Consider the following 25,426-nt stretch of genomic DNA (forward strand, 5'->3'; position numbering starts at 1 on the left):
GTAATATACACTCACCGGCCACTTTATTAGGTACCCCATGCTAGTAACGGGTTGGACCCCCTTTTGCCTTCAGAACTGCCTCAATTCTTCGTGGCATAGATTCAACAAGGTGCTGGAAGCATTCCTCAGGGAGTTTGGTCCATATTGACATGATGGCATCACACAGTTGCCGCAGATTTGTCGGCTGCACATCCATGATGCGAATCTCCCGTTCCACCACATCCCAAAGATGCTCTATTGGGTTGAGATCTGGTGACTGTGGAGGCCATTTTATTACAGTGAACTCATTGTCATGTTCAAGAAACCAATTTGAAATGATTAGAGCTTTGTGACATGGTGGAAGTAGCCATCAGAGGATGGGTACATGGTGGCCATAAAGGGATGGACATGGTCAGAAACAATGCTCAGGTAGGCCGTGGCATTTAAACGATGCCCAATTGGCACTAAGGGGCCTAAAGTGTGCCAGGAAAACATCCCCCACACCATTACACCACCACCACCAGCCTGCACAGTGGTAACAAGGCATGATGGTTCCATGTTCTCATTCTGTTTACGCCAAATTCTGACTCTAACATCTGAATGTCTCAACAGAAATCGAGACTCATCAGACCAGGCAACATTTTTCCAGTCTTCAACTGTTCAATTTTGGTGAGCTCTTGCAAATTGTAGCCTCTTTTTCCTATTTGTAGTGGAGATGAGTGGTACCCGGTGGAGTCTTCTGCTGTTGTAGCCCATCCGCCTCAAGGTTGTGCGTGTTGTGGCTTCACAAATGCTTTGCTGCATACCTCGGTTGTAACGAGTGGTTATTTCAGTCACTGTTGCCCTTCTATCAGCTCGAACCAGTCTGGCCATTCTCCTCTGACCTCTGGCATCAACAAGGCATTTCCGCCCACAGAACTGCCGCTCACTGGATGTTTTTTCTTTTTCGGACCATTCTCTGTAAACCCTAGAGATGGTTGTGCGTGAAAATCCCAGTAGATTAGCAGTTTCTGAAATACTCAGACCAGCCCTTCTGGCACCAACAATCATGCCACGTTCAAAGTCACTCAAATCAACTTTCTTCCCCATACTGATGCTTGGTTTGAACTGCAGGAGATTGTCTTGACCATGTCTACATGCCTAAATGCACTGAGTTGCCGCCATGTGATTGGCTGCTTAGAAATTAAGTGTTAACGAGCAGTTGGACAGGTGTACCTAATAAAGTGGCCGGTGAGTGTATATCATTTATTTAGTGAAAGAGTTAGCAAACCAGCAAGCTGTGGACACTGAATGACTTGCCTGAGGTAGTTAAATATAAAGCTATGTGAAAAACTAAGCGTTTTATTGACGTATTTCCGCTGTTGAAACACTGATTGAGTGTTTACACGAGTTATGATGCCTTTCAGTAAGTATACTGTATCTTTCAACATACCTTCGGGTGTCCATTCATGTTTATTCTGTAACTGAGGAAGAGATGATCGCGCTCCGTGCTGCCGCATGCATACAGTGATATCTGGCACGCCACATCTAAGAGCGCCAAAACGGCATTTATTGTTTGCATTTCGTGATCAAATAGACATAATTTGAAAGATTACACCTTGCTTATTATCAAAAGTAACAAAACACTGAGCTTATTGCGATTATATATGGTTAATGGTGGTTAGGCAACAGCCCTGTATTCGTTGTGTACACATAACACATGAGGTGCAATGAGCCGGGGCTGGGCGGGGCAGCAGGGGGCGGGGCGTGTTCGGTTCGCCATGAGAGTATCGCGATACGTATCGTGGGTGGTGTATCGCCGTTTTTCGGTTCGGTTCAAATATCGTTACACCCCTACTGTTTAGACAGAAAATTTTCAGACATCCATTTCTTAATCTCAGTAAAACATTGAGAAAGAAAAGACACAGGCATATTGAGATCAGGTTTTGAATGTATATAGATCTGAGTGTCATCGGCATAAAAGTGAAAGTTAAGACCAAGTGTTCTTAAAAGTTGGCCAAATGGAAAAATGTAAATACTAAAAAGTAACGGGCCCAAAACTGATCCCTGGGGAACCCTAGAGTGCACCACACCGACCTCAGACTTGCAATCACCCATCACAACAAACTGCTTGCGACCAGAGAGGTAGGACTTAAACCACTCTAATGCAGAATCAGAAACTCCAAAGATGGTCTCTAAGCGGTTGATTAAAATAGAGTGATCTATAGTGTCAAAAGCGGCACTAAGATCAAGAAGAATCAGTATAGATAGACGGCCAGAATCAGAAGCCATTAACAAATCATTAGTCACTTTGACCAGCGCTGTCTCAGTGCTGTGCAGTTTCCGAAATCCAGACTGAAGTGGCTCAAAAAGATCATTAGAGGAGAGATGAGAAAGTAGTTGAGAAGCCACTGTTTGTTCTAAAATTTTGGCGAGGAATGGAAGATTAGAGATGGGACGAAAATTATTCAGATTATCAAAGTCCATGTTGTTAGTTTTAACAGGGGTGACAGAAGCAATTTTAAGTGCTGCTGGCACAACTCCAGTGCACAGAGAGTTATTGATAATTCTCAAAACAACAGGAGAGAAGGAATCAAAACATGATTTAAAAAGACAAGGCGGTATCGGATCAACTCTTGAAGTTGAGGCTTTCAGTTTTGAAACCGTATTACACAGAGACTGGGAGTCATGAATTGCAAAGTTAGAGAGACACCAGAAAATGCAAAAGTATTTGAGGAGGCGGCAGCAACGGTCTGAGTGGCAACAATGTGGTTACGTATATTGTCAATTTTGGTGCTAAAAACTCCAAAAACATATTACAAAGGTGAGTTGAAGCAGGAACATTAGAGAGGCTGTGATCTTTAAGCAGCTTGTTGATTGAGTGAAACAGTTTTTTAGGGTTTCTCTGATTGCTGACAATTATCTGAGAAAGATAAACAGATCTAGCTGACACAATTTCAGCCTTATATTTGAGTAAGCTGTCTTTCCAGGCCTGGTGATGTACAGTTAAACCTGATGTGCGCCCTCTATGCTCCATTTTGCGACACAAAGTCTTCATAGCATGCAGATCATCATTGTACCATGGAGCGGAGCGTGCAAAGGAAACAGATCGTGATTTCAAGGGAGCGTGTCCAGGCCAGACAGCAGTACAGAATTCAGCACAGAAACGTTGTCATCCAGATCATCAGATAGAGAGTCACAGTTTAAAAGAGAGTCAATAAAATCAGAAAAATCAGAGGGCTCAATAGATCTCCAATTGCGATAATTTATGATGCGAGAAGTGTTAGTGTTCATGACAGGTAATTCCAAATTAAAAAAGACAGCCCGGTGATCAGACAGACCTAAGTCAGAGGTTGACAACTGAGACACAAATGAACCATTGGAAATCACAAGGTCTAAAGTGTGGCCTTTGTCATGCGTAGGACAGTCCACTAGTTGGTCTAGTTCAAAGCACTCCAATATGGACAGAAAGTCTTTTGTTATTGCGGAGTCTTTTATATCCATATGAATGTTGAAATCCCCCAGTAGAAGAATTCTTTCAAATCTGAGGAAGAGAAAAGACAACATATCTGATAATTCAGATAGAAAGTCTTTATTTGTCTTAGGAGGCCTGTAGACTGTAGCCACTGCAGTAGAAAGGGGCGCAGAGACACTCAGAACAAGACATTCAAATAAATCAGATTTGGGAACAGCCACGGGACACAAGTTGTACTGTTGACTGTGCAACACAATGATACCCCCACCTCTACCAGAAGAACGCGGTAGATCAAATAATCCATAGCCAGCAGGAGTCAGTTCATAATGTCAGATAAAAGGACAGCTTTGTTGTTGACAGAGCGCGCGTTAAACAGTGCTGATTTCAGCAGACGCGGGGGAGCAGATGAATCCGATGCAACCTACTCACGCCTGAATGCTGATAAGTTATTGAAATTGACCCCTGTAGGTCTAAACGGCAGTCTATGGGGTTCGCGTAGAAATCTCAGATAAGTGACAGGTTTAGATGTTGAGCATAAAAAAAACCTTGAAGAGCGATGTATGTAACGCTTAGGTCGCAGTATTCCAACATGACTGCAGAGAGCACGTATATCATTCGCCGTATCTAAATGTCCGTTCAGGTTCAGCAACTGGCGAGCAGTGTACCTGATAGCCATTTGGGGAGGGTCCACACCAACAGCAGCCTCACAGCGGTGTAAGCAGTGTACGTCCTGGGCCAAGCAACAGAAGAGTAAATTCCAGTAAGCAGCACTCAGAGATAGAAGCAGTAGTCCAGCGTGCGAAGCGTAATTCCACATCACGGTAGAATAATAAAATAAAATAAAAAACACAGATAGACTTCACTGGCTCATAGCCAAATAAACTACTAAAAATAAAAATGGGAGAGAGGAGCAGCAGCCAAACGCGCCAGCGTGCCCTTCAACCGGAAGGGCACGCTGCCAACGTGACATTAGCCTAATCGAAAATATTAGGCTAATGTTAGGGTTATGCCAACGTGACATATTCTCTTTTCTTTTCAACAAGTGGATTCAGAGTCAACGGATTAGCAGCGCTTCGCCATTGAATACATTGTAGGGGAAACACTGAGCTAATGCAAGTGTAAAGTTTAATGCAGCTTCTTGGCTGCTTTGACATATGTGTGCGCTGTTTAATGTGTGAGATGTTTCCTCAGTGCAAAACTTGCATTTTACGGTTATATCATTATCTGTAAATGTTACAAATTCAAGCGAGTATTTATTTTCTGCATGAAGGCTCGTCCTGACAGTCTGTGTTAAACTTCAAACTTAACTGAAGTGCGCATGCGCGTCAAATGCATGCGGGACGCATTAGAGAGGGTGACAATTAATATTCAGCGCAAAAATATAAATTTTGCTGAAATATCTTTTGGACGTTAAATTTAGGTTTAACAGTCTATGTAATTCAAGTATTTTATGAGAGTTGTAACTGTAAAGGAATAACAATGATGTGTAATTGAATAGCCTATACATGTAAAATGTAAAATTAGAACCATTGAATAATTGTCTTGCACGTTTTGCATCAGCCTTTATAGAGACCACCGATCAAACTATGTGAAGCTATTATCGGCCTACATTGATCGGGAGCACCCTTATGATTTACCTTACAAATCTGATGAATTGGTGCACATTGCATTCCCATTTGAATGTTATGCAACCCAAACTCACAGCATATGCAGAGATGGAGTTTGAGACGCACTCCACACATTTAAATGACAACAGTTAATGTGGAGCAGCATTTACTGTGAACGGAGGCGCTCTAAGACGCACGTTACCTACACGCATAATTATAATTAAAGTGCCTATTTATTAAACCCACAGGGCATATATTAGGGCTGCACGATATTGGAAAAAAACTGATATTTAGTTTTTTTGCGATTTATATATTGCGATATGAAAACAATTTCACCTGATGATTTGAATATCTCTATTTGTAAATAATTAATCATTCTAGAATGATTGGGAAAATTTTGTAGGGTAGTGCATCTGCATGGAAAATAATAAACAAATTATAAGCATAGATAAATACAATAGAACACAGACACATAAGACACAGGTGAAATATGCAGTGCTTTGTTTTTCAGGTAAATTAAAGGCAGGGTAGGTAAGTTTGAGAAACTAGCAGAAAACTTCTGGATTTTGAAAGTATCCAACAGGGAAACTCCCACCCCCTCCCTTCTGGGCTCCTTCCAAAGCCACGCCTCCAAAACACATGAACGCGTGATGCCGACCGCTCAGCTGGAGGATGCGCTTACCAGCACCGAGCGGAGAGGAGCGCAGTGCATGGAGTGACATCACCTTTTTTTGCCTTGTTTGCCTTTGCTGACTGTATATGCAGGTACAGGTGGTACTGGGAATTTTGACTGCTCTTTCTCTGCCATAATTATGAAACTTCCGGCCGGTACGTGCCTCTCCTCTTTCGAAATGAGCGAGTCAACCGGGTGCGCGCATGTGGGCATCTCCTGTAGCAGCAGGGGTGGTAGCCATGGTAGCGAGGGAGAGTGACAGTCACCCAGCCAATCATTGCATTCATTCCGAATGGAAAGAGTAGCTGTGTTTATTGCAGCCCTGAGAGGACTACAGACACTCGATTTATACTCTCCTTTTCAGAGTACTTACATTTTAGATATGTATTGGTATATAAAGACAGTTTAAACAAATTTGGGAAAAAGTGTTTTAGAAACAAACTGCCTACCCTGCCTTTAACTGTATTCAGGTACAGGCATTGAATAATAAAATGTAAAATAACACTCAAGTTCTTCACTGTATAAATTAAATATGATTCAATTTGGACTCATTTGGATTTCTTTTGATGTTTGATTAGCTTTGGTGACACAAACAGTTGCGGGTATATTGGGCTGCTGTCACTTTAAGACGAATGCACGTATCCAATACCGGTAATAACAAGCATTCGTTTTCTTTCTGTATACAACTGATAATTGACTGCGTTTACAACTTAAAAACACATGAAAATGATAAACTGTCACTCTATGATGGTTAAACTTTGCAATTAATCTGTAAATCACACGCGTTATGGACTGGGGAGCAGCTGGCCCGTACAGATCACGGATCAACTACGAACCCTATACTAAATCGCACATCCTGCGATGTGACTATCGCGGATGCGCACATCGCGATATCGATGCTAAAGCGATACATCGTGCAGCCCTAGAATATATTTATTTTATTGAATTGCAGCATTTGTGATTTCACAATAGCACTATGCTAAAGTATGGCTTTTAAATTGTTTAATGCATTGTGCAGCCTTAGAAAATGGTTTAATAATGCGGTTCATGGATTCTGGCATAAATTGCAATCGAGGATTTTTTTAAAAAAATGTTTTATCAAAGATCAACTTGTATGAAGTTCTTCTCCGTCAGCTGGTCGAACGGGAACAAACTCAATTGCGTTTGCAATAATTGAAGCTGTATTATATATATTTATATATTTGATGGTTTTCACATGATTTTATATTTTTTTATTCATTGGTTTGTTAAATACACATGTTATTACTATGTTATTACTGTATTGTTTAATACAGTATCTCAGTATCTCTACAAAAATGCATACTGAAAGTTCAAATCTTGCCCTAAGAGCAATAAAAACACACACACAAAATCTTGACTTCAAATCTTGAGGTTGTCATAATTCATGTTTAAAAGGGTTATTACTATTTTCAGTTTTCGTTCTTATTTTAGTTCAAGTTTTAGATTTTTTTGTGCTTTTTGTTATTTGTATTTTTTTCTAAATATTTGTATTTTGCTTTACTTTATTTATTTCAGTTCAGTATTTTTTGTTCTTAAAAATTTCAGTTAGTTGCCAATTCATGTTTCTAATTTTTTGTTTAATTCAATTAAGTCTAACATACACTCACCTAAAGGATTATTAGGAACACCATTCTAATACTGTGTTTGACCTCCTTTCGCCTTCAGAACTGCCTTAATTCTACGTGGCATTGATTCAACAAGGTGCTGAAAGCATTCTTTAGAAATGTTGGCCCATATTGATAGGATAGCATCTTGCAGTTGATGGAGATTTGTGGGATGCACATCCAGGGCACGAAGCTCCCGTTCCACCACATCCCAAAGATGCTCTATTGGGTTGAGATCTGGTGACTGTGGGGGCCATTTTAGTACAGTGAACTCATTGTCATGTTCAAGAAACCAATTTAAAATGATTCAAGCTTTGTGACATGGTGCATTATCCTGCTGGAAGTAGCCATCAGAGGATGGGTACATGGTGGCCATAAAGGGATGGACATGGTCAGAAACAATGCTCAGGTAGGCCGTGGCATTTGAAAACGATGCCCAATTGGCACTAAGGGGCCTAAAGTGTGCCAAGAAAACATCCCCCACACCATTACACCACCACCACCAGCCTGCACAGTGGTGACAAGGCATGATGGATCCATGTTCTCCTTCTGTTTATGCCAAATTCTGACTCTACCATCTGAATGTCTCAACAGAAATCGAGACTCATCAGACCAAGCAACATTTTTCCAGTCTTCAACTGTCCAATTTTGGTGAGCTCTTGCAAATTGTAGCCTCTTTTTCCTATTTGTAGTGGAGATGAGTGGTACCCGGTGGGGTCTTCTGCTGTTGTAGCCCATCCGCCTCAAGATTGTGCGTGTTGTGGCTTCACAAATGCTTTGCTGCATACCTCGGTTGTAACGAGTGGTTATTTCAGTCAAAGTTGCTCTTCTATTAGCTTGAATCAGTCGGCCCATTCTCCTCTGACCTCTAGCATCAACAAGGCATTTTCGCCCACAGGACTGCCGCATGTTTTTCCCTTTTCACACCATTCTTTGTAAACCCTAGAAATGGTTGTGCATGAAAATCCCAGTAACTGAGCAGATTGTGAAATACTCAGACCGGCCCGTCTGGCACCAACAACCATGCCACGCTCAAAATTGCTTAAATCGCCTTTCTTTCCCATTCTGACATTCAGTTTGGAGTTCAGGGTAGGGTTGCACCAGCCGTTCGTAAGTTCTTTCTTAAATTGTAATGTAAAGTCCACACTAGAGGCTTAGTAACTACTAGCTAGTTTGTAACTAACTCTGTACTTTATTCCGTTGCAACATTAGTTCGTAAGGTAGAACGTAGCTAGTAGGTCGTAAACTCTCCGTAAAGTAATGCGTTGTCGCATAATATGACGTTTAGCCTCGATGAACCAATAGCTTCAAATACGTGAGCAGATGTTGTTGAAATGCCGTGAATTTCAGTTTATCCTTCATTCTAACTTCTTTTGCCTCACGTTACTAACGGTAAAAATAAGTTTCCATTTAATACGATACTTGATCACGAATAACAAGTGTTTTTATATATAAATAACATTCAGAAACTGTATTTGAAATTAAATTAATAAGGATCAATAAATAAATATTGATACAAAAAACAAGAAATTACATTTATTGATTATGACTGATATTTGACATGCAAAACATGGACTGATGCACACAGCGGCGCTGTTTAGGACGGGTTCGTGTTAAAGAGCTGCTAACAAAGTAATCTTTTCACATAATGTTCTCTCTTAAAATGTAAGCATTATCATATGTCTAAAGAATTGAAGTCTGTCAGGTAAAAGAAGAGCTTATTGATGCAGTTCAGTCTGTCTGATATTTTATTCCAACCGTTACTCCCGATCGGAGGCTGCCGTAAATATTTAGTTGGAATGTAGAGTTACGTTTAAACTAAGTTTAATGGTGCAACGTAAAAATATTTAGTAGTGTGTAAGTTGTAACTTAGTGCCCATTTACGTCAAAACTAGGCTAAGCTGTAACTTACGCACAGCTGGTGCAACCGGCCCCCGGAGATTGTCTTGACCGGGACCACACCCCTAAATGCATTGAAGCAACTGCCATGTGATTGGTTGATTAGATAATTGCCTTAATGAGAAATTGAACAGGTGTTCCTAATAATCCTTTAGTTTAGGTGAGTGTGTATTACATTATAAATGTGTGTTGTTTATACTGCATGAGTAAATGTAGCCTATCTGCAATATATTTTATACACATGCAGTACCATATCTTATCACATGTACATCTATATATTATGAAGTGTATTACTTAATATATTTACTTATATATCATAAGGTGTGTAATTTTATATTGTCACATATTTTTTCAATAGATGAAAAGCGGCAATTCCTTATGTATTATTAAATATATTGTAATATATGAAAAATATATTAATCTGGATATTTTTAAATATACTGTTAAATCATATCAATCATTCATATATAGGGAATTATTTTTCTTTTTTTGCATAAGGGAAGATAGGTATGCAGTTAATAGAGGTCCCTTCTCAATACACTCTACATACTGTAGCACTCTTCATGGCCATTGATACAGCAATTGTTCAGCTACACAATGTTATGGCGGTATTTGAAAAATACAAATTGCACACAAAATTAAATCCGCCCAGCACTAATATATAGGCTATCCTAAAAATGTATTCTGAAGAAGGAAATCAAAAATAAGGCAAGAGGATGTTTTTACTTCCCATTTATCAGTTTGTCCCATCAATACAGCAGTATAATGTATATTTTAATATAAGGATTTGCAGTATAAATGTAATTTTAGGTTTGTGTCAATGCGAAAAGAATGTCCTGTTTAGTGACAGACTGAACTTTGTGAACACATGGAGGCTGTTACTACATTATAAATGCAGATATATTTTTCATTTATTACATATTTGTGAAACTTTTTAAAATCATTTTAATGCCACTTGTTATTTAGTGTTAGGTTTTTGAAAATGTTTTGTCATAATTTTTTTGCGATTACGATTACGGTGGCCCATGAGCTTAAATTGGCACAAGGGATGGTCTCTATGAAGAAATCAAAGCGACCATTTTCTGCCAAAAGGACTTAGAATGCACTCAAGACCATTTGCAATTCAGTTATGTCAACCTAATTCTCCAATGTCACACAATGTATAAACACAGATTTATTATTCAGGGGATCCCCATCGTTTTGTCTCAGAGGGGCCTAGAGATGCTTATTAAGGAGGACTTTGATGCAAATGCATTAATGGAGGATCTTTCCCACACTCACCAGGGCCCATAGATTTGTTTCTATAAAAAATTTAGCACATCTCAGATAAATAGATGCTTTTTGAAAATGTCTGATTACTGATGTTAGAAACGGGCAAGTACCCTCCTCCACAGCCCTGTTTTTGGGGTACCCCCAACCCCCTTGGCCCTTACACATTAGCTGCAGCACATTCAAAAGGGGGCCCTCTGGCTTTGATCCTCTCGATCAATGCGGAAAACATCTTTTTGCTTACATTGTGTTGTGGAGACCAAAGTTTTCACCGCCTTGTGCTAATACAGCCAAGCTAATCACCCTTCCCAATTACAAAATTTATATAGCCAAATGCTTCCCAAATGCCAAGGCCCTTCTGTCCTGCTACCATTGCTTTAGTCCCCCCGCCTGGTTTGTGAGGAACACGAAAACACTAATCTGAACTGCTTACTTTCCCGTAATAAGTTTTTGCTATAGTCATGAAATTTGATTTGTTCTTGAGTGAACATCAGATAGATAAGTATTTATTTTGCATTATATCAGGACGAAATGATGCAGCACCTGTCTTTTTACTTTAAACAGCCTTTTGCTTGCAGAACATATTATATCTGTATTAAATAAAGACTATTAGATAAAGTCTCAGATTCAAACATTTGACATTAATGAGAGTTGATTTTCAATCATATTTTTTATCTTGATATCATATTGATCCCCGATATTTCTCATACGCAACAGACATAGCAGTTATTAATTATTGGCACCAGTGCAACGGTTTGCAACACACACACGCAGCATTATTTGCATAGTGCATAAACATTATATCGAACACTTGTCGAACTTTTGTTATAATTTTATTTAGGAAAATTACATCGTGATAATAATCTTAATTGTTTTATCACCCAGCCCTACCTCTATGACTGACTCTTCTGTGGAACACAAAACAAGACATGTTGAAGAATGTACTGGTATTATTATTATTATTATTATTATTTTTTAAAGTACGCAAAAGAACTATGGTGTTCTTTTGAATTCATACAATATTCTGAAGTCATACACTACCTTTTTTTTTAAGGAATAGACAAATATTTTATTCTTATTCATTGATAATCCTCCCCTGTTAACCAGTGTGACTAAGTCACAGTCTTGAGTAGGGATCGACCGATATGGATTTTTTAGTGCCGATGCCGATACCGAGTTTTTTTCATCAGCCTTAGCCAATGACCGATAGGGGCTGCCGATTTTCTTGAGCTGATATTTGGAGCCGATACTGCTTTTGCTCCCTCAATTTACATCATAAAAATGACACAATGACGATAACATGTTATAAGTCTCAATTTAAAAAAGGAACTTTTTATTGAAAAAAAACCCAATATTTAACAAATAGTAAAAACAGGTGAGGTAGAACAAGTAAAAAAAAAAGTTCAGTGCTGAAAATATTGAAAATAAATATTTAAGCATAATTAAAATTCTGAAAATAAATTCTGAAAATATTTAAGCATAAATAAAATAATTACACTATTGCACACAGTAGCAACAAGCAAGCAGCATAATAAAGTGCACACTGCACTATACTTAATTTTAAAAAGTAACCAACTAATTACAACCTAGTAATTTAATGCTTAAGCCTAAGTTTCAGTGCACTTAACTTAATATCTTAATAATAATAATAATACATTTATTTATAGAGCACTTTCCATCAAAGTGCTTTAGAACAGGAATAAAGATTAAATTGCAAACAATACAGTAAAAATTAAGAAATAGTAAGAAGTAATTACCGCTATACAGAAACATCAGAAATCACTGAACATTCAGGACTCATACACAGCAATGAATAAATAGGTCTTAAGCTTAGATTTAAAAACATCAATTGAACTTGCCAGCCTAATATGAGCTGGGAGACTGTTCCATAATGTTGGAGCACGAACCGAAAAGGCTCGCTCACCAACCGTTTTCTTCCTAACCTTTGGTACAGTCAAAAGTCCTGTCCCTTGGGAGCGCAGCACCCGCGTAGGCACATAAGAATTTAAAAGATCAGACAGATACAATGGTGCAAGGCCACTCACTATTTTATATGTTAACAACAAAACCTTGAAATCTGCTCTAACCTGAACAGGGAGCCAATGCAGTGAGGCCAGCACTGGAGTTATATGCATGTATTTAGATGATCCAGTCAGAATACGAGCTGCAGCATTTTGGACCATCTGCAGACCTCACAAACTTTTCTTAGGCAACCCCGAGAACAATACATTACAATAATCAAGTCTAGATGTAACAAAGGCATGAATAAGGACCTCAGCATCTTTCAGTGTTAATATTGGTCTAATCTTTGCAATTTTTCGGAGATGAAAAAAGGCTACTTTAGTCACCTCTTTAATATGTAAATCAAATGACAGTGACCGATCGAAAACTACCCCAAGATTCTTTACTCTATCCTTGCACTGAATGACCAAATCATCAATGGACAGAGTAAAATTGCCATACAAATGTCCTAATCTAGTTGGTCCAATAGCTATCATCTCAGTTTTTGCTGAATTGAGTAACAAGAAGTTAGCTGATAACCAGCTTCTCACAGCAGCCAAACAGGTCGCTAACTTAACCGAATCAGATGCATTTCCTGCAATAACTGGCATATATATTTGTAAATCATCAGCATAGCAATGAAAAGCTATCCCAAAAGAACGAATGATTTGACCCAGTGGCGCTAAGTATAACGAAAACAATAGCGGACCAAGGACTAAACCCTGTGGAACCCCGTGCTGAAGAGGAAAATGGTCTGAAAATGTGTTTTTATAAAACACACACTGAAATCTCTCTGAGAGGTAGGACCTTAACCACTTAAGCACCTGACCAGAGATGCCAAAGTATTTCTCGACTCTGTCCAAAAGAATACTGTGGTCAACAGTATCAAAAGCTGCGCTAAGGTCCAACAACAAAAGGACTGATGTTAAGTCTGAGTCAGCAGCCAGTAGGGCTGGGCGGTATGACGGTATATATCGTTACCGCGGTAGAAAATGTCAACCGTAACAGATTTTTTTATTCCGTGTATACCGCGAAATGCAAATAAGTGGGCGTGGTTAACTCGCGTGCAACGTGCGTAAGACTGAAACACTGAGAATTGTAAAAAGAAACACGGAGAAAGCAGATCAAGAGGATCCACAAAGGAATTACATTTTCTAAAGGGTTGTTGTTGTTAACGTGATATTTTCGGGGGGAAAGGCGCAGCAGTTCACTAGAGCAGTGCAGCCCCCAGGCGACAGTGTTACTGCACGCTGCAACGGGGAAAGCTGGACAACAACAGTTATCAATATCGTAACGAATAGAAATAACCTTAAATAATGTATAGTTATCTGCATCTTTCCGTCTCTTATGTATAGTTTTTAAACACGCAAACAGCTTGCCGCCCGTGGTAATGAACAACCTGCTTGTTAAAGTGAATGTATAATCCTGTAGCCTATCTGAGGCAAAATTACTAAATATGCATCGCGAGTTATATATTTCTAACTCCAAATAATTGGCCACCGAACCAGCTGATAAAATCTTCCTTTGATTCGATCCGTGATTACAACTTGACACTCAAATTAACCGATCGCATTTTACTGATGCAGAAGACGCGCGCGTGCACACGCACTGAGGGAGCACGGTGTTCACCGGCCTATGGTCAAATAATGACGCAGTTACAAGGTGTGTATAATTTAAACTACGCTACTTAGTCAACACTAACAGTAGCTGCTGTTCTGTTTTCAAACTGCTGCTCTCCTGCTAGTCACTTCTGAACTTATATTGATTAAAGCGCAGGGTGACGGGTTGCCAGATATCACAAAAAGAGCAAAACAAGCCCCTTAAAAACGCAGTGTAGCCTAAGCAGACATGGCAAAAATGTACCGGGGAACACATTTAAACATAACTAGTATTACTATCCTACAAAATTAAAAGGAAGTAACTAATTTATCATGAATAGAATAGTTCAATATAAAATATTCAGATATTATAAACTGATTGATGAAGTAAAGCATAACATGAGATTGAAAAATGATTCAGAAACACTTTATTTAAAGTTTAATTGCACCTATGAGTTGTATTTATTATCAATCAGTTGGGGGCAGTTTATCTAAAAGTTGATGAGTGTGTTTTGTTTATATTTAGCTATCTAAATAGTTTACCAAATAAATAATTTACCAAATAAGAGAAAAAGAAAACAATGTGAAGTACTTTTCATTTCTAAAGTATTTGGGTTTATTTATTATACAAAGCCCTTTTTGTCGATTTTTCGAGAATAACTACATATATAAATATCTATATCGTGAAATATATCGTTACCGTGAAATAAAATGAGTCATACCGTGAAATAGAATTTTGGTCATACCGCCCACCCCTAGCAGCCAGTAACAAATCATTTACCACCTTTGTGAGTGCTGTTTCTGTCGAATGTTTTGCTCGAAAAGCAGACTTAATATCTTGTAGAGCAAATGGCTTTCCTAAGAATATAAGGAAAATGTGCCACTGAGTGAGACAGACGCGCGCGTGCACACACACACACACACACACACACACACACACACACACACACACACACACACACACACACACACACACACACACACACACACACACACACACACACACACACACACACACACACACACACACACGCACACCCACACACAAACTTCTGATTGGTAGCTGACGCTGACTGAAAAACTCAACCACCATTGAACTGGATTGATAATGATAACGTCAGCAAACGGCTCTAAACACAAGGCATACATGGTGCACGTATGTCTGGTACATGATAAACGTTAACACGAATTAATATTCATTTACGTGTAAAACATATATCTCATCATTAAAGCTCTTCTTGCGCTCTGATATCACTGCGATGGCAACTCCGCCCAGCTCAGGGAGAGAGGGAGAGACACACCACACGCGTCCAAACCTCAGCCAGGTGGTCACTCAATAAAACTCCCACAAATACCACGGAACAATGTCGGCATTACTTAATCCTATGACCAGTGTTCGTAACAGCTACCATATGCATACGGATAGCCTACAACTTAGCTATTTGCAGCTCCCTAAATACAATGGCAAGCAGTTTTATAGACGAATCATTCTGCATTCGCGGCATTTCCATTTGGACCCACAAACTTGCTTATAGTTGCAAGCACATATAGAGCAACGTGTTTCCACTTTCAAAGTGTATGGCAATATTTTCAGCTAAGTCAAACTAAGTCTTTTTTTTTTACAGTCTATGAGTCGAACAGTTAAAAGATGCGTTGAAAGTTTAAAACTTGCCGCTGTCTTGAAGAGCAGGCTTCCAGCACTCTGCTAGTGGGGAGAGGCAGTGCATCTGCACATGAACTGCAGTGCGTCTCCAGCAACACAGAGCGGCCTGTGGACGCCTGTCTGTAAATAATGCCGGGGAAAAAACTATTGGCGAACGCAGCAGCTGTATCGGCCGATGCCGATACATGTAAAAACCGCAAATATCGGCCTGATTAATCGGCCGGGCGATATATCGGTCGATCACTAGACTTGAGCATCGTTAATTGTATCAGTTTGATTCATGAACAAATGATTCAGAATTGTTTTGTGAAACAGAGTTGAAATACAAAAGAAAAGAGATTCAAACATTGCTACTTCTCTTATTAGTGTGACAAGGAAAGCTAGAGTGGATGTCAGTGAATCTTGACTTAATTTTGGGTCTGTTCCTCATCAAATGGACAACTTTTTATTAATTTATGATGCTTTTGTTTCCTTTTTTCAAAGCTTGAAAGTCCCAGTCTCCTTTTTTTTTTCAATTGTACTGGTTGTTTTATTCTATGCATTCTTTAAAATGTCTCCTTTTGTGCTACACAGAGGAAAGAAAGTCATACAGGTTTCAAATGACATGAGTAAAATAATGACATTTACATTTTAAAGTGAACTATTATTTTAGTTCACATCACTGTTTCCACATCAGTATATCAAGGCAACTTCCAATCAATTCTGTGCATGGCGATTTCTTGAAAAACGGCCTCGTTGAAATGAACCGTACATGTGTATTTAAAGGTGAGCTGGGGAATGTACCCATCACAATTGCAAAGATCCACTGTGATCGGTGTGTGAACTGTGCCGCTTGCCTCTTATTGCTATATCCAGATGGTCCTGGTGGGGGAACAAAAAGTTCCCCTTGCCATAGGATCTCTCAATAGGCCGTCTAGACCAGCCTGAGCCCAGACAGATACAGCCTCCCATCAAATTAGCGTTTGTCAGATTTATGGTAATGGTTCGCAACAGCCTTCTCGTCGGTGACATCAAGATTTACAGCTGCATACAACCCCCCCCCACCTCACCACACATTGGCCTTATGCAGACATAGGGGGCTACAGCCCAAAGAAATGGCCCATTAAAAGAGAGCTTTCTGGTGAAGCTGAGCCACCCAAGGTAGGTCAGAACAATGGCTGCACAGGGTTTGATAATCCCTTGTGATGAGGCTGAAGTGTTTGTGGAGCATGTGGAGCGCAGCTGGGGGGGAGGCTGTCGTGGGGCATGACAGTAGTGACTACCGCTCCATTGTCTAGGGGTTTCTCCTCTTTTGGATGAAGGGCCACGGGGGCTAGGTTGAGGGCTTGAAGGGGAACCGAAGACGCCCATGTATGTAGGTTACTTGGGGTCTTTCATGTGGCCAGCCACAAGTAACCTGATCTCAACAAGAGGATCACCTACTGAGAAATATTTTGCCTGTCCTCGGTCCAAATGTTTTCCTGGGCTGTTTTTAACCTCTGTCGGAAGACTTGTGTTGGGAAAGGGCTTGACGCTACATATGGCATGCATAGAAATGATCCAGCTCCATTTTTGCTGTTGTTGTTTTTTGTTGTTATTGACTGGGGTGGTTATGTAACACATGCCATTTTATTGTATTATGTTCTTGCTTTTTAAGTATTTATTTGTTTAGGAACTTTGTTTCTTATATGTAAACTGCATAATAAAAAACACGCTGAGTTTAAGCAGAAAAGTTTTGTCAGATTAGCGTTGCAAATGAAAGGAATGTTTTTATTAAGGAGAGAAAATGGATCTGGACACTGTGGACTCGCAGTTATGCAGTTTCATGAAGCATTGTCCCAAAATGTGATGGAAATTGTACGTACACGCCTTGGCTTCTCATTACAACAAAGTTAAGAAAGCATTGCTGCGTCTTTAACTTTCATGTCGGTGAGGTATTCAATTCAGAACATATCATTAAAGAGGTAAATTATGGTCAGTTTGTGATGGATAACAGCAAGGCTTGTCAGAGCCAAGTACATACAGTGGTAGCTAGGGGGAGTTGTAGCCCTACATAGTGAACATCAGCGAAGTGGTTCTTGAAGTGTAGAAGGTCTTTAGTGGCACAGGTTGCAAGTATGAAAACATACATTATCAGTCTAAACATGTTGCAAAGTACTACTAAATACAATGTCAACATAAATGATTAATTCTTGTTGTTACACTGTCAGAAAAATGTGCAAAATCTTAAAGTGGGGAACAGCATTACCCTTAAAGGGACATCTTTGTACCCCATCTACCCCTGGATGGTTCATATTAATACTTATAGTAATAGTAATACAGTATGTACCTTAAGATACTACTATGCACCTTATTTACCCCTACAAATTTCAAAACTGTCCCTTTAAGGTTACTGCCCCAGTAACAAGCAGTTGTACCCCTAAATGTAACCCCAACTTTCAGGAAGTAGGAAAGCTTAATGTTTTCATACTTTTGATACACTAAAATCTGTAATATGGGAAACATTGTCCATTTTTTTTTCAAGTAGCACTGAGTTTCAAAAGCAGTTGCCCTCCAGATTTACCCAACAGACACTGCAGTAAACAGCCTTTGATTGGTACGGAGACAGCAAGGTATGGTGTGGACACAACAGTCTCACTGGCAATTATTTTCCGCCTTCCTCCATATGTGGTGCGCCACTATACTGGCACAAACCCATGCTCCACCACGGTCCATATAACCGCTCCCCTGACCTCCGTCCCCATGCTTGCCAACCCTCTGTAAGCCACAAACATCAATATTAAGAGTACAGAAATGAATGAAGGTAACAAACCTGACTGACCCCAAAACGCTCTGAAAATGCATCAACGTTGTAATTAATGCAGTAAATGCTATGCATAACTGCAGATTATGTGTACATTTCAAAACTATTTGAGCACTTTTTGCAGTCTGAGAGACCCCAAGGTCCTTATCAGAATTGATTATAAACCAAATTTTAACCTGATAACTCCTCCAAAAAGTATTGTATTACTTTTGTTTGTGTTCCAGATATGAATCAGGAACAAATGCAATAGCCTAAAAAGATTTTCTGATTCCTGTTAAAATGCGAAGGGAAAATAAGAATAGTTTTATTTGTACATACAAAGCACTGGGGTCTCTTTTATGGAACCCTGTTACCAAGTAAAATATAAAAGTGGTAATTGTGACTGTTTAAAAATAAGAACAAAACTGCAGCTTAATTTAATTTTAATTATAATTTTTAAACTATTGTTTTTAAATGCATTAGTGACAGTCACAAATAAAGAAGTAGAAGAGAAAGTCAATTCTGTGATATAAGGTCACAATTACAAGTTATGAGAGTCGCAACTAAAAGAATTATGAGTAATAATCCATAATAGAGAAATAAAGAAATAAAGAGAAATAAAGTCACCATTATGAGAAATAAAGTCACAATTACTTTTACACTGAAGTGAAAATAAGCTTCCGTATTCTTGGACCCAGTGAGTCTTCACACATTATGAGGGTTGTGCTATTGATGTTGCTTTTTAGTTACCTTGTTATTTGACTTCATATGGCTTTTAGCTAATTTTTTTAAGGCAGCTTTTGGATGGCATTGTCATAGCATCTGAGTGAAATATGATGTCCTGAAGTGAGTGTGTGGACCTGCGCAAATTTTACTGCAATATTTTCCACTCTGCAGTGCTATTTTTATCAGATGTAGTTCATTATGGACTTGTCTTGGCATGACCTAAAGCGGCTTGGCTCTTTGCTGTGATCGATTATAGCTAGGCATTTTTATATTTGTTGGTCATTGCTGGCACAATTTTCTGCTAATAATTTTCCAATGTGCTGTTCAATCTAGAGCAGGTTACCTCCACACCTTAAATTAATAGCAAGATGGAATACGCTGATCAGGCAAAGAGGGGCTGGCTTCAGCGCGCCATCTATTGAATGCGGGGAGATGATCTATGTCTTCACTTCCAGAGACACACCCTCCTGATCAGTGAAAGATGAACCTGATGCATGTGGCTTTGGAAAGCAGATTCATGTTGACTCAGGTTTGTGCTGAATTCAGCACCGCAGCCCAAATTACATTCTCCATTCACATTTCACTTTGAAAGATGTGAAACATTACTGGTAATACTAGTTACAGATATTCTCGTCATTAACAAGTCAGATGCATTTCGTTCATTGCAGAACTCACAATAGGAAATGTGAACCTTGTGTGGTTTACATTTGTGCTGTAGTCCAAGTCGATAGTTTTATGTAAAACAAGATTAGGAATACATTATATAGAAATTCTGTCTGATACTGATCAGCAGATCATTATTTTCAAGTTATGGATACTGACAAAAGCCTGATATTGAAATTCTATATTATTTTGTCTAAATTATAAATTGAAATTGTAATTGCTACAAATTAATTTAGGCATTACATTATAATGTACAGTATGAACAATAGGGGCCTAGATGTTCATTTTGAGATTTGAAAAAGATTGCACTTATTATTGGTTATTAAAATATTTATATTTAAAAGTTAAATTCAAATGACATTTGGAAAAGATACAGCAAAGATAATCTAAATGTAAAAACGAAAAATGTACATGCACAATCCAATATAAGCTGATATGTATCCAATAAATGAAAAATAAATAATAAAAAAGTTTGTTTCTAATATCAGCCAGTAACCAATATAGTATCGATTTATTGTGTTTTCTTAGACAAGACCAATATTTAAGTTGTTATTTTCTAATGATCTTTCCCTTTGGTGCAGCTCTCAAATCAACATTGTTTATAAAAATGAATGACAATAATTTTCAATATTATTGATATTCCACATTTTGTATAAAAAATTGTGAAGATTCTTTAAAATTATTGTTGTTTTGTATTCCATAGTCCAAAATAACTGTACTGTTTTGTAGGGCTGAGACGATACACCTATCACCCGATTCGATACTATCACGATATTTGGGTGCCGATACGATATGTATGGCGATTTTTTTTTTAAGTATTGCGATTCAATATTGCTATGTCAATTTTTTTTAACACTAGACCATCGGGAAAAGTTAAATCATACACTTATACAGACTGTACTTACAAAAACAAATCATCAAATCTTTCTGACTTTTATTTTAGAAGCATCAGACAATACTACATTCTCTTGAATAAATGATTCAATAACACATCATTTTTTTAAGTCACTTGTCGCCACATAGTGGCGAAACAATGTAATCCATAAATGCCTTAAAATTAAGCAACAAAGTTTCTATCAAAAGCTGATTTTAAACGCTATCGTAGACATCAGTGTTCATATTTGAACTTTAAACTTTTATCCAAGTACTTCTATGATAATTTGAACTATTGCATCACAGAAATAATGATACTATGAGGTTGAAAAGACTGTTTGTGAAGCTGTTTCATGACAACTCTCTCCGAGTCAGCGGCAGCGCCAACACAGCTTTGAATGTTGCGATATGATTTTGTCAAAGTTTAATAGACAGACGAATTGAAAGATCGCGTGGGTGTTTTGAATCGAGATCAGTCTTTTAAAGATGAATCGTGCAGCTCTATTGTCTTATCTCTCTCTCTCAGCATATGAGTAGCGCGAGGGCTTTTCAGTGCTTTCAGTCTCACGTCTCTTCCACGCGTCCACTTGCGATATTATGTCACTCAACACTCATAGATAACGACACATTTCATCCTCTGTTGGAACGAAAGTAGCTAACTTCTGTCAACCTCATCTACAAGCAATGACAAAAATAAAGCAATTTAATTTTAATTAATATTGATTCTGGAATAAAAAAATAGATTTTAGAATCGTTAAAAAAAAAAAATCGCAATAGCTAGGTGAATCAATTTTTTCTCCCAGCCCTACTGTTTTGTAATGATGTAAGGGTGATTAAATAACAGAATTGCCATTTTTAGCGGTGCAGGAATGCAGCAATCCTTTGAGGTGCCAAAGTGTCACTGTCAAAGCCATGGCGATGGGCGATGCTTAGAGGTGCAGTTGGGGAAAACAGGATGGCATCGCTGCCTGACGCTTCAATGGCAGACGTCTGCTCTGTCTCCACACTCTCAGAGGGCAAATGAGTGAAATGTGAGCCCTGTCTGTCTGCGTGGTGCTTCCCTCGCTCTCGCCCCCTCATTTATTGGCTCTAAAAATACAAAGCTGTCATTTAAAATAGAGCAGACAAGTGAGCAACGGCTGGCCATCGCATGTCTGGGGGACAGACGGACCCTCAGACCCCCCTCCCCACCCAGCCAACAGTATCTCTATACAGTATATGTCTGTAAGGATTAAGTCTTTCGCCAATAACCCCGCCGAGCGATCACTGTTGTCATTGCCGAGTGCAAAGCGTGTTACTTTTCTCATGATGGAAGTCAGACGACTGTTTTTCTTTAAAGGACAGAGCAGACAGGGTCCCCTTCACTCAGCCGAGGGGTCCATTCAGGAGAAGTTGGCAGGCGGGGAGTTGTTTTTGCAGTGGCGTATTGTTCAGCGTTGCTTCCATAAGGGCTGAAGATTCAATATTGTTGCAATACTGAGTGGATTTGGCCCAGCTGTGTTCTCCTGTCTGCTGTGCTGGAGGATTCTAGTGCTGTCGTATCTTTGTTTTGGTGCCAGGACCTGGATCTCTGCCAGGCCTTTTAATTACATCAGCCGTTTGATGTCTTTGACATCTTTTTTTCAAATAGAAAGCTGGGTGGGATAAGGGGGCCTGAGAGAATTTTTTATTTATTTATTTTTTTGCGCACCTTTTAGCGAAACATTTCATTTGAAAATGCGCCGCAGTCGTGTCACAGCTGTTGTCAGGCTGGAATATTTATACCTTTTAAAGTCTTCATTTACATAAAAAGCAGTTAATCAGCTTTTACAACCCCAACATCGGTGAGGTAATGTCTCGAAGCTCTCGAACAATTAAACGTGTCCAATATGAATGACTAGAGCCAAAAGAATCAATCAAGAGTTAGCATTTCTCAACATATAGAAACCTTTTTGGCAGCCTTAGTTTCAACCTGCCTTACTGGCACGAGAAAAATCCTGACCAAACAGTTGTTTGAAATGCAACTTCTCGGACACCTGGGAAATCTTTTATTTTGCTCTACTGCGACAACATGGGGCACTGAAATGTGTGGCCCTGTGCTCCTGTGGGCCGCGGGGTCAAAGCTCCAGGACGTGCCTTAAGCAACTGATGTAAATTTATCATCCCATCTGAGCACTGTAAGTGAAGGTGGGGTGAATAGGGTAAATTCATCAGCCTCTTACAGAACCAGATGTCCAGGTTGCTGTGTGACAAAGCAGAAGCATGTGCGGCCGACCGACTATGTAGGATGGCCTCTCTGTGGCAGTTCCTGTGAAGGAGGGCCTGTGAAAGCAATTTAGGCTTTTTACTGATGGAAGAACACCAGAGCAAATGACACATTTGTTTGCCTACAAGCCTTTCCCTGTAAGGATTCAGGAAGAATTACATAATACATGAGTGAGCTGTAATGATAGAAGACTGGTCTCTGTGGCAAAATTTAGATGTTTTGGCCAACAATACTTTTGCTGTACACAAACTCATGCAGCAAAAGATTTTCAGATATATTTTAAATGTATTCCAAAATAGACAAAATATTGCTCATAATTTTTTTCATAGGAATTTGCATGCTTATAATTGATTTTGAACTTATATGTTGTCATTTGTAATATACTTTCTATCTAAATATATTTATATTGTCCAAAATACATTTTAAATGTATTTTAAGTTTGGACATGTATTTTCTTGTCCCTTGATGCATATTTTGCTTTATTTTGGCATTTGGAGATTTAAAAGAAATATACTTTCAAATTGGACAATTATATTTCCTAAATCCACACTCTAACATTGATCATGTATTTAAAATATAATTTGTCCAGGTATAATTTTGCCTTATGGGAGTACAATTTTGGCTTGTGGGAATTCAGAACATTTACGTTCACATTCCAAGTGAACATTCTTCTAAAGTAGTATTTGTCTATTTAAAAAGAAACTGCTCTTCATAAAGAGACTACAACGGGTATGTTTCCATGTGGAATGAAATAATCCAGAGGTCAAGGCTAGAATCAAGTCCTGCCTAGCCTAGGCTAGTTCTGTCCTGCTAATAAAAGATATCTCTTTTTAGTTCTGTATACTGATCTCTCCACACCGACTTTAACTGTCCCATTCACGGTTCACACTGCATTTGCCTCCTAATGTCTCCCAGCAGGCCTCCAGTCAGAGACAGTGATTCATAAAGTGACTGGTCTGTCTGCTTCCATGAGGACACACGCTTTCAGAATCCTGCTTCTCTCTCTCTTTTCCACACCCTCCCCCTTAAACAGACACAGACTGCATTAGACTGTCTTGTAACAATCTATTTTACATGTTAGGGCAAGCAAATTCTACAATAAAGCCTGCTCTATCAAGCAATAGGAAAGGAGGTCTCAGCCACATTAGTTCAGGAGTGTCAGTAAACCATCTAGTGTGTTTATATGCATGATTTTACACCAGTTATGCTTAACCTCAACACAACCTGTAAGGTAAACATCTTAAACATTATTCTTTTAAGGTAAAGGACATAAATGGTTTAAGCAAAACCCAATTGGCCATCTGAGAGTTTTGCCCGTTACCACAATTTTGCTCCATATTTAAACACCTTTTCTGCCGTTCTGGTGGCTTATTCAATATGCGCATGCCTGTTTACAGAGGGAAAATACATAAAAAAAAAATGTATTTTAATAATTTCATCTAAAGCATGTTCTTCACTGATACTGTAGTCTCCTTGGTAAACAACCACACTTACCTTTGAAAGGTGGAAACGTCAAAATAACAGTCACAATTGTAAATCATTTATGTTTTCACACAATTTATATATATTCACTTTTTAATGTGCATTTTCATATTCAAAGATTGCTAATCTGGACATGGGACAAGAGTTAAATGATAAAATCGGCACAAAAATAATTATGTGGAAAAAAAAAGCAGCAAAAATAAATGCCTAAAATGTTTTCATGTCATCTTCATATAACAAAAGGTTAGAAATATTAAAAACAGTTAGTTTTAATAAAAACCCTTTATTAAAGCTTAAGGAACACCGGTAAACGCAGTCACTGACAAAGCAATAGCTGTGTGGTAAATTTCATGTCCCATTTTGTCAATGAAGTCATTTCATTGTGAGTTCTGGAGGTCTCCTCCAGATGTGTTGCTTTCAAATCACCACATTAGTTCATCTTTCTCTGGTACTTCATTAGCATTTGTCAGCTCGTGTTCCTCAGTTTATTTTCAGACTGTCTGTTTTGGCAAACGTGCTTAAATTGTTCATTTTAGCCTTATCAGCACGCTAGTGAAAAGTGTACCACTCATAGTCACTAACCATGTTTGTCTTTTCTGTGTTTTTGTATTATTAGTGTCTCCAGAAATTGTGCTGTAAGGCCCCCCCTCCAGCTAGACCAGAGTATGATGTAGTATGCATTGGACTGAGCGGTGCCGGCAAGACCAGTCTGCTATCTCGCTTGTGCAATGAGATCAGTGATGGCACAATACCAACCACAGGTAATATAAAACTTCTCTGCAGCTTTGTACTGCAGCATTTTTTAAACCATCAAAACATGCTTTTCAATGGGACAAAAATAAGAAAGTATTACATATTCAGCCGTGATACCTAAAAAGACTAAGCATTTACAAGTAATACAAGGCTCA

The 25,426-nt window shown here is 38.8% G+C and overlaps 1 protein-coding gene across 2 annotated transcripts in view; it reads left to right on the forward strand.

Annotated features, from left to right (window-relative positions):
- The window catches only part of arl15a (ADP-ribosylation factor-like 15a), a 227,792-nt gene that overhangs the window by 57,321 nt on the left and 145,045 nt on the right, over positions 1–25,426 (forward strand). For both annotated transcript variants that reach the window (XM_056250580.1, XM_056250581.1), the window contains exon 2: positions 25,135–25,279. In XM_056250580.1, the coding sequence (XP_056106555.1) occupies positions 25,135–25,279 (145 nt within the window). The remainder of the gene's footprint in view (positions 1–25,134; positions 25,280–25,426) is intronic.

Source organism: Rhinichthys klamathensis, unplaced genomic scaffold, assembly GCF_029890125.1.
Source record: "Rhinichthys klamathensis goyatoka isolate OS25496 unplaced genomic scaffold, OSU_Roscu_1.1 h1tg000071l_1, whole genome shotgun sequence".
NCBI lineage: Eukaryota > Metazoa > Chordata > Actinopteri > Cypriniformes > Leuciscidae > Rhinichthys > Rhinichthys klamathensis.